Below are 15,797 nucleotides of genomic sequence, written 5' to 3' on the forward strand. Positions count from 1 at the left end.
AACAACACCCCTACAAAACACACTCTTAATAGCATAAATCAAAATTTAAAAATATTCACTACCTAAAAACTGCATATTATCTCCTACACCACAAATTGATATTTTTCTTAAACTATTTAAGGCTAAAAAAATCTAACTTCAAAACTAAGAGTAAAAGGGGAACAATATGTGCTAAGATAATAAAACTTTCTCGCAGATTAAGACAGCTAAAGAATCTATAACTACACAATAAAGGCCCATGCTGAACCAAAGAAAAAAAAATATAAGGAATATGCGGCCCCTAAAAAAAAATATTATCCCTAAAGGAACTGCGTATAATCTTTCAACACCCAAAATCCCAAAAGATAAAATCAACTCCCCCACCAAATTCAAAAATGAGCGTTAACGGATTACAATGCGGTTGGGTTTGGTTTTGACGGTGTTTTTTCGTGGTCAAAAGAGGAGAGTGTCCTTGATTTGCGCGTTTCTTCACGACGCCCCTCTCCTGATTCTGGACGAACCGACGGTGGGCATCGATCCCATCCTCAGAAGGACGATCTGGGATTTTATGCTTCATTTGACCAGAACGAAGGGTACAACAGTTTTACTTACCACTCACTACATCGACGAAGCCAAGGATGCCAACTTGGTACTTATAAGATCTTTTCTGCTACAGTGAAATTATGGAAAGAGGAAAATAGGGTGAAGTTGTGCTAATGTGTCTGAATGTTACAGTGGACTGCCTAAATTATTTTAAGAAAAGGGGACCATTTTACACATTTTTCCCTATTCAAATAGATTTCGTTTTTTTAGGGACAAAATATATAAAGATAGCTTAATGTAATTTTATTTTAATTAAGTCAAAGCTTAAATTTCAATTTTAAATATAGGTGAGTTCAATCGTAAATATTTGCATTAGCTATTGGTTATGTAGGAGTGGCGGTTATACTAAAGCTACTTTTTTTAGGAAGATAGACGCTAAAGGAAAAAGTGTTTTATGGTACAAAATTGTGAACGAACCCTAAATATTATCATCATGAGGATTAATCCTGATTTAAGCGCAAAAAATGGCGGAAATTGAAGTATTCTTCGGACAAAACTGTACATTGTCAAAGCGACCTTGTGTGAATGAATTTTTATTTTATTTTTGGTTAACTCACTCTAAAATCGTTTAAACAGCTTTATATATCTCGAAAGTAGGTTTAAGGATCATTGATGGATCTCTTTCAGGTGGGCCTGATGAGGGATGGAAAAATGTTAGAGGAGTCCAGTCCGTCCGATTTAATGAGACAGTTCAAAGAAACAAGTTTGGAACGGTGTTTTTCCCTAATTTGCGTAAAAAAAGATGCACTGGGCGAAGAAACAATTCCGACAACAGGGAATGTTGGTGCTGAATTTCAGTACTTACTGGTAAGAAACTGATTTCTAGTTATTACTAAATTTGCAAGGCTAAATATTCCTTTTGATAGACAAACATTTATATATTATCCACAGAAAACTACCAATTTGTAACATACTGCCCATTATATTATTTTTAATATAATATTAATATACATTTGAATTAAAAAGTAGTAGCACTGGCTTATTTTATGATGGCTGAAGCAAATGAAAACGAAACAGGGTTGGTATGCAGAGATAAATTCGAAACAAAAATTCAATAAAGATTACTCTCTTACTCTGGCGTATAATAAGTAATTTCATTAAAGTTGCCTAGTGTGAACGTCAGCTGGCTATCCATTTCTTAATGATTCCATATTCTTTCTTGTAATAAGCTCAGTAGCTGGTCTGATATGTAAAGGTTAAATTTAATCAACTATTGTATTTAGGAAAAAGTGAATGGTCAAGATATACCACTTAATGAACCAGTGAAAAATACCTGCATTGTACCTCAGAAGAGATTCAACCCGGACGTTACTTTTAAGAAGATGAAGTCGTGGCTTCCGGATTTGGGTTCAAAATCCGATTTGAGATTCGTGATGAAAAAAGTTGTGCCTTCGTTAGTTTCGAAAAACTTGAAACTTTTGAAACGAAATGGATTTCTAGTCTTTTTGCAATTCTTCTTGCCGTCTTTGACTGTGTTATTGTGCGGGTGGTGCATCGCGTCTACGATCCACGACTTACCCCTGGCGGTGGTCAATGAAGAAAATCCTCATGATCTCAGCGTCGATTTTTTGCAACATCTCAGTTCTTTTCCCGTTTATCAGGTAGGTTCTAAAATATAAAAATTAAAAAAAATAATATTTACCACAATTTCGGGTAAATTCGCATTAAATGGGGTTGCAACTTAACAACCCGTGCGACCTATCTCGCGACGTTTACTTTTTGAAGGATTTTGGAAAGACGCCACTCGCTTTAGGATGATAAAACTTTAATCCCATCCACCAGTAAGAAAGGGCACAATTTGGTTAATTGGTGGCATGCATAAAGGTCATCTCTTGTACCGTTGCGAAGCTAGAGATCCTCTTATTAGACTTCACTTGAAAATCAATTTTTCTGTCCTTTTAGTCGTGACAACAACTATACAGGGTGTTTCAGAAGGTTATGCAAAATGTTAAGTAGTTGTAGGGGTGAGTTGAGAAGTATACCTGTTTTTTCCCATTTTCCTACGATGAGTTAAAAGAGCGCCAAAGAGTTTCAAAGTCGAGGGGTAAGACACTCAAGAACTCAGGTGTCCATTTGCTATTGGAACTCTTATGAACTCCCCTGAACTCTAACGAACTCCCTCGAACTCCCTCGAACTCCCTCGAACTCTCCTCGAACTCCCTCGAACTCTCCTCGAACTCTCCCGAACTCTCCCGAACTCTCCTCGAACTCTCCCGAACTCTCGAGAACTCTCCCGAACTCCCGTGAACTCTGCAGAGTCGAACTCCCGGTGTACACATAAATCATAAGTGTCTTACCCCTCGTTCAAAGTGTGGCCTACTATCCCCTGGAAGTAGGCTGCAACAAGCGCAAAACCAAAAAGCAGGGAAACGCGAACATTAAGGTTTGGGTTCGTGTGATAGGTAAAAAAGGACTTTGTAAACAAATCGAGGTAACTAGCGTAAAAAAGTAAACTTAATCAGTATTTAAAGTCCCTGCTGCTTGGCTTGGTTTGGTGCTTGTTGTAGCCAACTTCCACGGGCTAGTAGGCCACACTTTGAAGCTCTCTGGTGCTGTTGTAACTCATCGTAGGAAAATGAAAAAAAAAACCGGCATACTTTTCAACTCACTCCCTACGTAGCACAGAGTTAGCAGTGCATGAGAAGTGACTCAGACGTTGTGCTGACAGTGGGACAGGCCTCTAGCGGCAGCTGATGAAGTGCGGGCCGTCGAAGAGACGCCAATGAAATACTGGTTAAGAGTTTGAGCCATTTCAGTGGGATTGAACGATGAGCCTCCACTGGGATTAGTCATGGCAGTCATGGCATAATTAGTCTTTCGGAGACTATTAACATGACTGAAAATGACCTTCGGGTTATCAGCAATACGGCACGTTAAGTCACGCTCAAGCTTCCTCTTGAACTTTCGGGATACGTTAGTGACAGCATTTCTCGCTAACTCAACCTCCGCAGACGAGTAGTGACGAGCCTTACTTCGAAGGTAATGGCGCCAGGCACCGGTCTTGTACTCCCTAGATTTAACGAAACGGGGATGAAAGAGCGAAGCCTGTTTCTCTCCGAGACGTCGATATGGAACATAGAGCTCGATGCCTTGATGTAGGATTTCAATAAAGGCTGACCAGCAAATATTAACATCATCACTGCCAACAACAGTTTCCCAATCTTGCTGTGAGAGGAATTCATGAAAGGCTTCATAATTTACCTTATAGAAGTCGCGACATAGCCTTGTAGATGGTTTCAGGGAATTATGGTTCGACAGGTCAGGCTGAAGGAGATGACGTTGTGATCGCTCTTCCCTAGTGGCGGAAGCTGGGTCACATCAAACACTAGGTGCTCATCATTTGTAAAAATTAAGTCTAGGACACTTGGCCGTTGCAGAAGGTGGCCAAGGCGGGTAGCTACGTGGACTGCTTGTGATAAATTATGACAATGGACAGCTTCTAGGAAGGCCAATGTCGCTTTGTTAGCAGAAGGAAGCGGCAGCCCCAGAGTCCAGTCAATGTTGCGATAGTTAAAATCTCCCATTAATACAAGCTCATGGTCCAATTCAGTACAGTACGCCGTGCACCCATTCAGAATAGCTGGGATGGCCTCGTGATTGTCATATGAAGGGGAGCGGTAGACCAGACAGAAGAGATAAGAAACGGTTGATAGTTTCCAGCTAATAGCTATGAAATCCAGTCCTTGTGTTTCGGAGTAGTCACGGACCAGAGGTGCCGGTAGGACGTCAACACGGTGGACGTTAAAGAACGATACAAATAGTAAAGCGACGCCTCCACCCCTGGCTGGGCCACATCGGTCTTGTCGGAAGGCAGTAAATTGCGGGAGTTTTCCAGTTTCAGTCACTGCAACATCGCCAGACTGGGGAGTTTGTATCAGGAACGAAAGTCCAGTCAATTTTTACGTAGTAAGTGTGCATGAGTGTGTGAGAAGAATATTTATATGCTGATGAGATCGGGAAACCGCCGCAACACTATGGACGAAAGGTGCAGCAAAGTGGATTCAGTGGGCCATTAATTCCACTGGAATATGAAGGTGATGAGGGGACATTTACAATATGAACGTGTACATGGATGTTGATACAGGAGAGGGGGGAAGGTGGGTATTTACAATGGACGAAGGGATGAGGAGCAGGGTTGACCACCGAGGCTTTGTCTAGGGCCCCCTTGGAATGACTTGGCCACTACGTATACAGAGGTCCTTCTCACTGGCGTTCAGTCGACTCTTTAGCTCAGTTATTGCAGTGAGCTAATTGTTGCAACGGAGGGCGGTCGATGGTACATGAAAATCTAATCCTGTTCTCTTTAGCCTTCAGAGATTTCACACCATTCAGGAATACATGTTTTAGTTCTAACGTGGGGAATTCAAGTTTGATAGGGGAGGTGCGTGTTGAAGAAGTTGAAGGACACGGTGGAGTTTGACCGCGCTTCAGAGTCCTTGGAGAATCCGACATCCAGTAGGAGGGTAAGTATCGCGGTAGAGTCACCTGGTTCCGTGTACGCTTCAGGAAAGTTGAAAATCATGGCATTAAATAATCGGTTTTGTTCACCGCGGTCAGCAGAAACTGACCGTAGTCAGTCCTGAATCTTCCTATCTAATTGAGTGTTACGAGCGGCGTCCATGGAGGCAACAGTTACACGAGTACATTGATCAAGATTTTCCAGTAGAGTAGAGCTCTTAATTTGTTCGCTAAATGTTTCAAGGGACAATTTTGGCCACGTCTTCAAGAGCGATTGCAGCGAGCGAAAATCCTATTCGTTCGCGACAAACTCGTTCGTCGCGACGTAAGCGGCTACCGTTGAACGCGGTATCTCAACGTTTAGCGAAAGCTTGCTCGCTGAAGAGAGAGCGAACGAGGAGAGAGCGTGATTCGTTTAGCTTAGATAGAGATTGCTCACATAGAGATCCGTCGATTCAACTCACGGGCATTAATGACTCTACTTATAAGTAATTGAAGTTTCGACACTTGAATTCTCACTGTTTATTTAGTACTCAGAATTTTGCCCACGTCTGGTTCCGAGTTTTTGCTAAATTATGTGGTTTTTGTTAATATGGAAAAAATCTCAAAATTTTAATTTTAGAAATCCGGTCAAGTGGGTTATCGGTTCCATTAAAATTCTTAACGCTGAGTTGCCACGTGTCGCAAAAGAAAATCTCGAATGATAAGATTACGATTCTCTGTTTTCTCAGAGACGTCAGCCAATGGGAATCAGGCTTTAGTTAAATCTCGAGAGAGTTGAAACTAGTTCCTCCCGAGACACCGCCGGGTGAAGGCGTTGCACCGCCCTGCTCTGTCTTCGCCCTAAAATTATCAGGATTTCCGACCGTAAAGTTAAAGTAAGTTCCTATTTTGCTTGGATTTTTTTGTAGTATTGGTGTATTAATTTATAAACCACGACAGTTCATGTGTATCCTTAACTAGTCAGACTTTTTATGTATTTTAATAAAAAAATCTTGTACACTTTAACTATCGTTGTTTTTAAATAAATAAACCAATGTCTCCGTGCAAGTTCCGCTTAAAACTCTCGCAATATCTTTTTAGTATTTAAGGCTGAATTTTATTTAAATTGGTTGTTGTAAAAGCGTATGTTTATTGGAATAATTAGACCTAACTAGGTAAAAAGGGTGAAGTATGCACTTTGAACGATCTGATAAGAAAGGTTGGCGGAGGTTTTTTGAAGAGAAGCTGTTGAAAATGTATTCTCTACAGTTATCATAGGCAACAGACGTATCATCTAGATGACTTACGTCACTTGAAAAAGCCACACGTCCTGAGCTCTGCCTACTGTGCCTGCCCTTCTCTTAGTTTTTTTTTTCAATATGGGGTCTGTAACGTCATCTACTTAAATCAATTATACGAAAATACCAATAAAATGTACGTTATTGGTACCCTTGATCTTAGTCAACAGTTACCGAAATCACCTTGATCAGGCATCAGGGTTGACAGCCAAAACATTTCTCGCGAATGCTAATCCTGGGATTTAATTTTGTTAAAAGCAGTTTTTATCAATATGGAACACTTCAAGTCCTTCCAGTCGTAGCAGCGAGACAGATCTCTCAATCCAAGAGAGACAGCGCTGAACTTAAAGAGTGAATCCTGCAAAATGAGCCGCCGAGAAGAGAAGAAACACAAGTGCACTGAGTGCATCTCTGCCGCTAGCCAAAAGGGGCATTTTATTTTTCACAAAAGAAAAGAAAACGGAAAGAAACCCTTTCTATGTGACCAGTGTGGTTACGCATCTGTATTCCAGAACTGTTTGGTTACCCATCAAAGAACTCACACGGACAAGAAACCCTTTGAATGTAACCAATGTAGTTACTCATTTGCGCAAAAAAGCTATTTAATTACCCATCATAAAAGCAGTCACGACGCAGATCCACGTCCCATTGAGAGCCTTTGTCGTCAATTGTTAAGTCTTGCTCAGTGCAACTACGACGCTTTACAAATGAACCAACTCAATCTTACACTCAAAAAGCCGAATTCGCCCGCGTTGTACAACCCGAAGATCCCAATCTCAACCGCGACCCTACCCGTTACGAGGGAAGCGGTATTTTGAGAGTTGGCCAAAAAATCAATTCTCGAACAAGAAATAAAATAATTATTTTTTGATTTTATTTATAGATAACTTTGCAATCAATTAATTTATTCGAAGAGAAATATCTTAAATAAATATTCAAAATTAATATTTAATACAGTTAGTTCATAAATATCCGTGATTCTGTGGTAGAACGCAAATTGAAAAAAAAAATATAGTACACCCAATGTAAAAACTGGGGTCTTTTGGAAAAACCTTTTTCCTAATTCCAAGAAACTGCTGCGAACGCAGTGATTTCAAGAAACTGCACACGCAGCGATTACACTTTGCTCCGAAAATGCGAACGCGTTCGCAACCCGGGCAGACACACCCACACACCCACGAACACACAGACAGAAATGGTGATTGTAATACGCCTCCTGAAAGTCCAAAATACTTATTTAAAAACTTACTGAAACTAGTTAACCAGAGCCCTTACAAAGTACAATGAAGTTAATACGGTTAGTGTCAGTGGCGTAACGAGACCTTCGTCAAGGAGGGGCTCGGACTACGTTTAAGTTTAGAGGGGGTAGACTTGGGGTTAAATTTAGTACAATGAAAGGTACGCCCAAGTGGGGTGTTTGGACCCAGGAACCCTCACCATGTCTACGCTACTGTTTTTTTATAATTAAATCTTCCAATTAGTCTTCATAGAGTCGGCAAATACACGTAGACAGCGTACACTACGAAACCGACCGAACAGTCACTCAAGCCCTTGGCGGCCGTTTAGTGCAATTTTTATAACGACCCGATTCGGAGAAAGAGTATAATTTTTATACGAAATATCTCAATGAAGGAATAGGCCGATTCCAAAATTCAGACGCTGAAATTTTCATCCCCCTATGAAGTGAAAAATAACTTTCTCTAGGTCATAACATTGTCTGCTCGGTCGTCTTATCTTACGCTCAGGTGAATGGAAGGCAAGACGACGGAACGGACGACGTTATGACGTAGAGGAACTACGTTCAATAACACTCAACGGAAATTATTTCGTTAAGTTATCGTTAAGTTACTATTGATTTGTTTTGGAAACGTTACGTCAGAGCTACTCTTAATAGTTTATAGTTCCGTTGACCACAGCAGGGTTGTAGAGAGATGGTTCGATCACTGAGCAATTCTACCATAGGAGAGTTTGGCTAAAGAAAAAGTGGCAAATAGATGGCGCGCCCGACACTGTGTAGCCTCTTCAGATACTTATGGGCATTATCCCAATGCATAGAAGTAATGAGGTGCAGCCTAATTTATAGGAGATAGCGGGAAATTTAAATTTTACAAGCTAACTGTGATCACTTTAATTTCTGTTTCGTTTTTTCCGGTGTGAATTTTAAGGAAATTTATTTTTTTAATATTTATAATTAGCGAACATTAAATTTCATTTTCTCAGATATTTATTTGAACTGAAATACAAATTTTGTACTAGAATTAAAAATGGAATAACACTGACCGTAGTTTTGCCTTTTGGCTCTTAATTAGCTTAGGTTTGCTTAGATTGGTCGCAATTTTAAAAAATTGAATTTGTAATGAATTTATAACATAGATCATAAAGAACCGAGATCGATCAACACGAAAACTTGGTAGTGTTCCCTTTCCGTTGGTACTCCAGTGTAATGAGGTAAAGCCTACAAAATATCGGTAGGGGCTACTTAGCGTCACTAGCGCCATCCGTGGTAGAAAAATATTTCGCCAAATAAAAAATCAACCCTGACCACAGCTTACAAAATGTCGTCAAAATTGTTCAACGGAAAAATTTATAAGCGACATATCTTTAATCGAAGGTGTTTTTGCAAAGAAGTCAAAGATAGCACGTCGACTCTGTCGTCATATTTCCCTTACTAAGCGTGCTATAACAAACTAAGATTAATTTCTCGATCCAACTGTCAATCCCACAGTGCAATATTAATTATAAATTCGAGCGAAGAACAAGCACAGGACACTAAAACGCGAAATTATGTATTTATTTATTTATAGTATTTAATTATTTATATAATTATAAAAACGTTTTCCGCGATCAGATTATTTGAAAAGTGCCGTCATTTTGTCTATTTTCGTGTTTTTGGGAATAACTCTACAGCGGTTGGTGATATCATTTTTATGATCGAGAGCAAAGTTGTTAATTATGTCATGTCCTATCGAATGTTATATTGTATGTCGTAGTTCGGAGGCTCCATCTAGCGGAAATAATTTTAAAACTACTACGCAATTAATAAAATCGTTAATTTTTCGACCAATGGCTCAGTATAGCACGTTTGTGATTTTGAATAATGTTGTTGACCTTGCAATTTCAAATCGAATGGTATATAAAGTGTTATAGTACGACAGCGCCATCCAGCGGCGATATAATTATAATTCTTCAAAATTAATGAACATTTTTATAAACAAATTGCATATAACAGCATTATTTATTTTGTTCATTAAACATCAATATATATACAGGGTCTTTTTTTTTGCTCGGAAAAGTGTTTTTTTTCAAAAACTATTTATAGTACCGATTTCAAATTTGGAAGGTCAATTCTCTATACCGGGGGACTTCAGGTTGAGAAATTTGAGCGTTTTCGGTAATGTTTTTCACCAATTTTGAAAAATTATTTTTCGACCACTAGATATAAAAAATTTCTATTATAAAGTTGTAGGCCGTCATCGAAAACCCTAAAAAATTGTTCACTCGACGAAAAACAATTTATTTATCAGTGAAAATTCGAGCTTGAAAAATTTACAAGTTGGTGAAGCCAAATTACGATTGTTTGAAACGATAATTGAAACCGAATTACCTAATCCAGTTGAAACTTTGGTTAAAAAAACGACCGGATTTAAAAAACACGAGGCTATAGGTCAATCCTAAACATGCATTGGGTATTTAAAGGAAAACTTTGGGAGATTATTATCAGTGTTTGATAATATATCGAACAATGCCTCGTTATTCAGTAGCTGAGCGTACCGAGATAGTTGCCATTTACTATGGAGAAGCAGCGCAAAACCTTAGAAGAGTGGCTGAAATCTTCGCAGAAAGACATCCAAATGGAGCACCATCTGTAAATACAGTAAGACGAGCAATTCACTATTTCAATCAATTTGGTAACTTGCAACCTAGGTTTCGCGGATTGGGTCAACCGGATTTAGACTTCGAGAACAATGTACTCGCGTACTTTGTGGCATTATCCTCGTCACAGTTGCGCTAACGCCGCTGCTGATTTGGGTTGTTCTGCAAATCGTGTGTGGAAAATTCTTCGTAAGAATCGCTATCACCCATACAGAGCTACGCTCCACCAAGGACTAATTGACGGAGACCATCAAAGACGTTATGAATTTAGCAACTGGTTACTAAATGCTGTCCAAGAAGATAGACAATTTTTGCGCCATGTTTTGTTCTCCGACGAAGCGTCATTTTCTAGAGATGGGCCCTTTAATCATCAAAACAGCCATCTTTGGTCTGACATCAACCCACATTGGGGTTTTGAATATCATCACCAGGTTCAATTTGAACGGGTCAATGTTTGGGTTGGACTTGTTGGAAACCGTTTGATTGGTCCCTTTTTCCTGCCGACGAACCTCAACGGCCAAAGGTATTTACATTTTCTACAGAACGAACTGAGTGACGTCAGTTGTGGTTTCAGCAAGATGGCGCCCCTCCGCATTTTTCCCGGCAAGTAACTGAGCACCTCAACAACGAGTTTCCTGAAAGGTGGATAGGGAGAAATGGTCCAGTGCATTGGCCAGCAAGGTCACCTGACCTAACACCGCTGGATTATTTTCTCTGGGGATTCGTTAAAGCAAAGGTATACGCCACGCCCATTGAAACAAGGGAGGAACTCATTAGACGAATAATCAGTGCTTGCCGAGACGTCACACCAGAAATGGTAGAGAAAGCGTTTGAGAACTTAATTGTCCGCGCACAAACCTGTGTTGCAGCCAATGGTGATATTATTGAAAATGTTTTGTAAAAATTTATGTGAATAAAATATCTGCATTTAAAAACCAAACGTGTACATTTTTTCAAGTGTGAAAACTCTACTACGTTTGTATTAGACTTGTTCCCTTTTCAATTATCGTTTCAAACAATCGTAATTTGGCTTCACCAACTTGTAAATTTTTCAAGCTCGAATTTTCACTGATAAATAAGTTGTTTTTCGTCGAGTGAACAATTTTTAAGGGTTTTCGATGACGGCCTACAACTTTATAATAGAAATTTTTTATCTCGCACCTAGTGGTCGAAAAATAATTTTTCAAAATTGGTGAAAAACATTACCGAAAACGCTCAAATTTCTCAAACTGATGTCCCCCGGTATAGAGAATTGACCTTCCAAATTTGAAATCGGTACTATAAATAGTTTTTGAAAAAAAAACACTTTTCCGAGCAAAAACAAAGACCCTGTATAGTTTACTATTAACTCTAACCATGATCTTGCTTAATTTAATTGTAATCAACATTTAAAAACTTAAGCCTTTGCACTCCTGTAGGTATAAGTTAATAACTTTCTTATATAATCATTAATCATTCTGGGTCTATCCCCGTTTGGTTTTTTCATATTTAATGAAAGCTATCACATTGTACTAACTATTATTACTAAACATTTTTCTTAAAGTTAATGGTTCATTTGGTTGAGCTGCTGTTAATAATGTGTACATAGTTTATTAAAATATTAAAATAACCATATTATTTTTAAATTAATTTTATTTCACTTTTAAAAACTTATGCCTGCGTATTCTTGAATGTAACACGGTCAGAACTGCAGTATCAAAAATTCCCAGTAAATTAATTGTATAGTATCAATTATTATTATTATTAAGTATTTTAATCATTGTTAACTATTGTCAACTATTAAGGGCTTTACCGTTTAATAAAATTTTGAAATTGGCGCCTCAAAGATAAAAATTAGTATGACATCTCTCATGGTCTATGGGAAAGATAATCACTTGATCAGTAGGGATGTGGGCTTAGGAAATATCTCACTGGCCTGCTTACATCTTGGATAAATTATTTTTACAAGCTTTTTGTCGCATCATTATTATCGAGATAAACTATCGTTCATAAATGGGAATTATTAGATAAGCGTTCTTGCAAGGGTATTCATTCTCTATTTTTAATCAATATTACATTACGAAACTGATCTGTAACAACGTTTTCCCCTGTTCAGTTTTCATATTATATAATCACATTGAGTTCAAATACCAAAATGCTATGAATACAAAATGTAAATGTCAAAATATTGTCTATTTAATAAAAAAGCCTATCCAACTAGCTTTGTCTTTCAATTTCAATATAAATGACTTTATGCAAAAATAACAAATTACATTCCGCGGATAATAATAATAATAATAATAATAATAATAATAATAATAATAATAATAATAATAATAATCAGCTAGGCTAATACCCAAGGCACCACCTTAGGCCTAAGTCACCATGCGACTTTTAAAGCCTATAATCCAGGTGGCCGTGTTACAATCTGTGAAATTCTACAATTGGCGATTCTAGATGACCTAATGCTGGTTCACTTTTAATGGGGATGTAAAATAAAAAGTTTCGCACTAGATTTAATAAGAAGTCAATTTGACATAAAACAATTATATGTTAAGTTAAGTATAATATATTTAAAACTATTTTAAATACTGTTATTTACATTCAATAATATAGTAAAATATCCTACTGATCTGTTATATTAAAAATATTTTTTTAAATAAAAACCTTTTATTTTCCAACTTATGGCTTTCTTTTACAAATATAAATTTTACGCAAAATATGCCCTGTGAGGCAGAGCAAAGGGACAGCTATTATATCAAAATGCTTTTATCAAAGCAGTTGAAAGGTTGATTTAATGGGGAGTAGTTGAGATCTAAGAAGGTGCAGATATTGAAAATGTTTTAGCTTTAAAGAGTTTTGGTTTTGGAATTTTCAAAAGCGAAATATATTTCTAAAATAATTTCCATCGATTTTCCTCACCTTTTATATATTTTAAAACCCTTCCCTTAAATTTGAGCCTTGAAACTGTAACAGTAAATTGAAATTTTTTTAAATTGTAAAGGATTGCGTGTAAAATGACAGCATTTAACATCTATATACACATATAGACTAGTTTCACTCTGTAGCTTTCCCAATGGCCAGCTTTTTGTGAGGGATTTTTTCTTTATGGGAAAAAGCATGGGTGACCTCGTATCACGTGACACTGAAATCACTGTATATATACATATATAACAGAAACTAAACTAGAAAAAGTTATAAATAAAAGAGATTTGCAATAAATTTAATCAAGACTGTGTTCAAGTTAACAGTGAAAATTTGGATGTAAGAATAGCTTCTATTTTCACGATCAACAAATGACATTCTCTTCCTATAGAGAGAGCCTGCAAGTGCAAAGAGATCGGTGTGTCTTGCCCTTTGGCTTAGAAAGGATAAGTCATGGTTTTTCTTCCAATAACAATAAATACTTTAAGGCCTTTCTAGAAAGAAATATGGCTGTTTTAACTCTTAAGACACGTTTTTACTACCAGCGCTTACTCGACTTGTGTGGAGCTTCAGATTTTCATTAGGCATGCGAAAACTGTATAAAGCTCCGTGTTGTTATGTGTAATTCTACCATGGATTAATGAGGTTAATTAATTCATGATTCTACATCAAATGAAAAGTTTAAAAAAATTCAGATTATAATAGATAGAATTTATTATATGACTTATATAAAATCAATTAAATTCATCAAGAAAATTAGCTTACATCTCCCGGATTCAAGACTCCCACTTCCAAACATGTTCTTGCGGTTTGGTGGGGCGTGATAATGATTATTAATAATGAGTGAGCTAAATTATAGGTCATAACAGGTTTAACAAAAAGTTTTTTTTTATCTTCTATTCTGAAAGTTGGAAATGATAACCATTTCAGAATTCTGGCAGATTAACAAATTAATTCTCTAAATGCGTTAGCAATTTTGTTAATTATTGCTACATTAATATGGCGTATTACAGCTTACTATTAAAGGAAAGAACCAGAAGGGTCTTACCGGTGGTGACCGAGATATATCGCCTCAAATGTAGGTCAATTGGGCTAGATTTCTAAATTGCTTCCGATATTAAAATCTATATATTACAGTTACTTTTCCCGATATTAAACGAGATATATCGTTATAACTCGGCTCGTATCGGAGCTCACCGGCCAGTTGTTGTTTCTTTCAATAGGCCTAGTAATATTGTTTAACATAGTTAAAAACCAATCGTTTCTACTTTGCTTTAATTTAGATATATCGGGAATAATATTTTGTTGTTTTTAAAAATGCGCGCGTCCCAAAGCAGATAAATTATATTGTATTCTCACGCCATCTGTTTATATTTTCATTATTTTAGTGTAGTCTGATCGTTTTTCCGCTTATTGAGTCTTACGATAACCTAAAAATAGTTTTCGTTGAAAATGAATTCGGCGAATTGAAGGCGGTGAAAAAAATCGCTAAGCAAAGAAATTACTCGTAATTCACAAAACAAAGGCTTATATTACAACAAAATATGTCTTTTTTTTCATGAATAAAGGTAGGCGAAAGGGTACAATTTTACTTAATGGTATCTGCTAAACTACTGGTGCTATTCTAATTATTTAGGTATCAAAAATCCTTTTTGGATAACGTAGGACTTCTGTCGATAAAGAAAAAGGTTGAAGCAAATTCTTAGTAGGTATATCCGCACTCATAACGGAATCCAAGGAAATAACACATCATGTAGTAAACTAAGTTTTGTTATAGTACAAATATCGGGTTAACGATACTTGATGCGTAAGGCTTGGTGCTGCCCTCTAGGTCGCGTTATAGATGGCCCATAGCTTTTTTAGTATAGGGCTGGGGGTCGCCGTGCGCCCCCAGCGCTCAGGCGAAGTGAGTGCGCGCCGTTAGACACCAATACTTAGTTTACTATATGTTGTGTTAATACCTTCGATTCCGTTATGAGTGCGGATATACCTGTACGAATTTGCTTCAACCTTTTTATTTTTCGTCATAAGCCCTACGTTATCCAAAAAGGATCTTTTGGTTCCTTAATAATTTTGTTCTAGCTCGTGTATAATGTAACTTGAACAAGTTGGCAAGCCAAAATATACCTCTCCTCGGAAGAATGGTCCCTAGTGGTATTAATTTATCGACACGACCCCCAAAGATATCTCCGCAATTCAGAGTTATTTACGAAAAACGTATTTTCGGTTCAAACCCTGCCCGGTATAAATTTTAATTTTAATTTAAATAATTGAGACGAAACAATCGAGTTTAATTTATTCAGAATATTATAAATTAAGTAGTTACAACAGCGAGTTAGACTTACTAAAACAATGCACAATTGAATTTAACCCTTTTTACAGTACATGTTTATCAGTTGAATATAATGCTAAGCAAATTTTAATGAAAGAAATATCTACAGATGGTATTTGTATTTTTCTCGCTTACGAAATACTTGCCGCATCTTTAACGCTCATTTTATTTCAACTTCCAGTTGACGTTGTGACACATACCGCATGAAAAAGACCAATGCCGTCCAATTTCCAATATCATATAATGACTCGCACACCCAGGAAATCATTGACTGCGTTAAACGTAGATATCCAAATATCCACACCAAATATATTTACAAGAAGCAAAAACCTTACCATCAACAAAGCACAGAGAGCCACTTGACTAAC

The 15,797-nt window shown here is 37.3% G+C and overlaps 3 protein-coding genes across 7 annotated transcripts in view; all 3 read left to right on the forward strand.

Moving 5' to 3' along the window:
• Positions 1-15,797, forward strand: part of LOC149951346 (uncharacterized) — a 468,892-nt gene that overhangs the window by 59,558 nt on the left and 393,537 nt on the right. The window lies entirely within an intron of this gene.
• The window catches only part of LOC149951347 (uncharacterized), a 103,302-nt gene that overhangs the window by 5,989 nt on the left and 81,516 nt on the right, over positions 1-15,797 (forward strand). The window lies entirely within an intron of this gene.
• On the forward strand, positions 395-5,253 carry LOC149951348 (ABC transporter G family member 23-like). Its single transcript, XM_090169071.1, has 5 exons — positions 395-628; positions 1,210-1,389; positions 1,806-2,183; positions 4,959-5,045; positions 5,140-5,253. The coding sequence occupies exons 1-5, from the start codon at positions 395-397 to the stop codon at positions 5,251-5,253; spliced, it is 993 nt and encodes a 330-aa protein (XP_090025197.1).

Source organism: Leiobunum rupestre, chromosome 3 (assembly GCF_980474605.1).
Source record: "Leiobunum rupestre chromosome 3, qqLeiRupe1.1.hap1, whole genome shotgun sequence".
Classification (NCBI taxonomy): Eukaryota; Metazoa; Arthropoda; class Arachnida; order Opiliones; family Sclerosomatidae; genus Leiobunum; species Leiobunum rupestre.

What these genes read in the sequence shown, in the direction of transcription:
- LOC149951348 (XM_090169071.1), top strand. Translation starts at nt 395, where the DNA reads ATGCGGTTGGGTTTGGTTTTGACGGTGTTTTTTCGTGGTCAAAAGAGG. An exon ending in CTGAATTTCAGTACTTACTG is followed by an intron (nt 1,390 to 1,805) that starts GTAAGAAACTGA and finishes TATTGTATTTAG; the next exon opens with GAAAAAGTGAATGGTCAAGA. An exon ending in GTTCTTTTCCCGTTTATCAG is followed by an intron (nt 2,184 to 4,958) that starts GTAGGTTCTAAA and finishes CAAGTTTGATAG; the next exon opens with GGGAGGTGCGTGTTGAAGAA.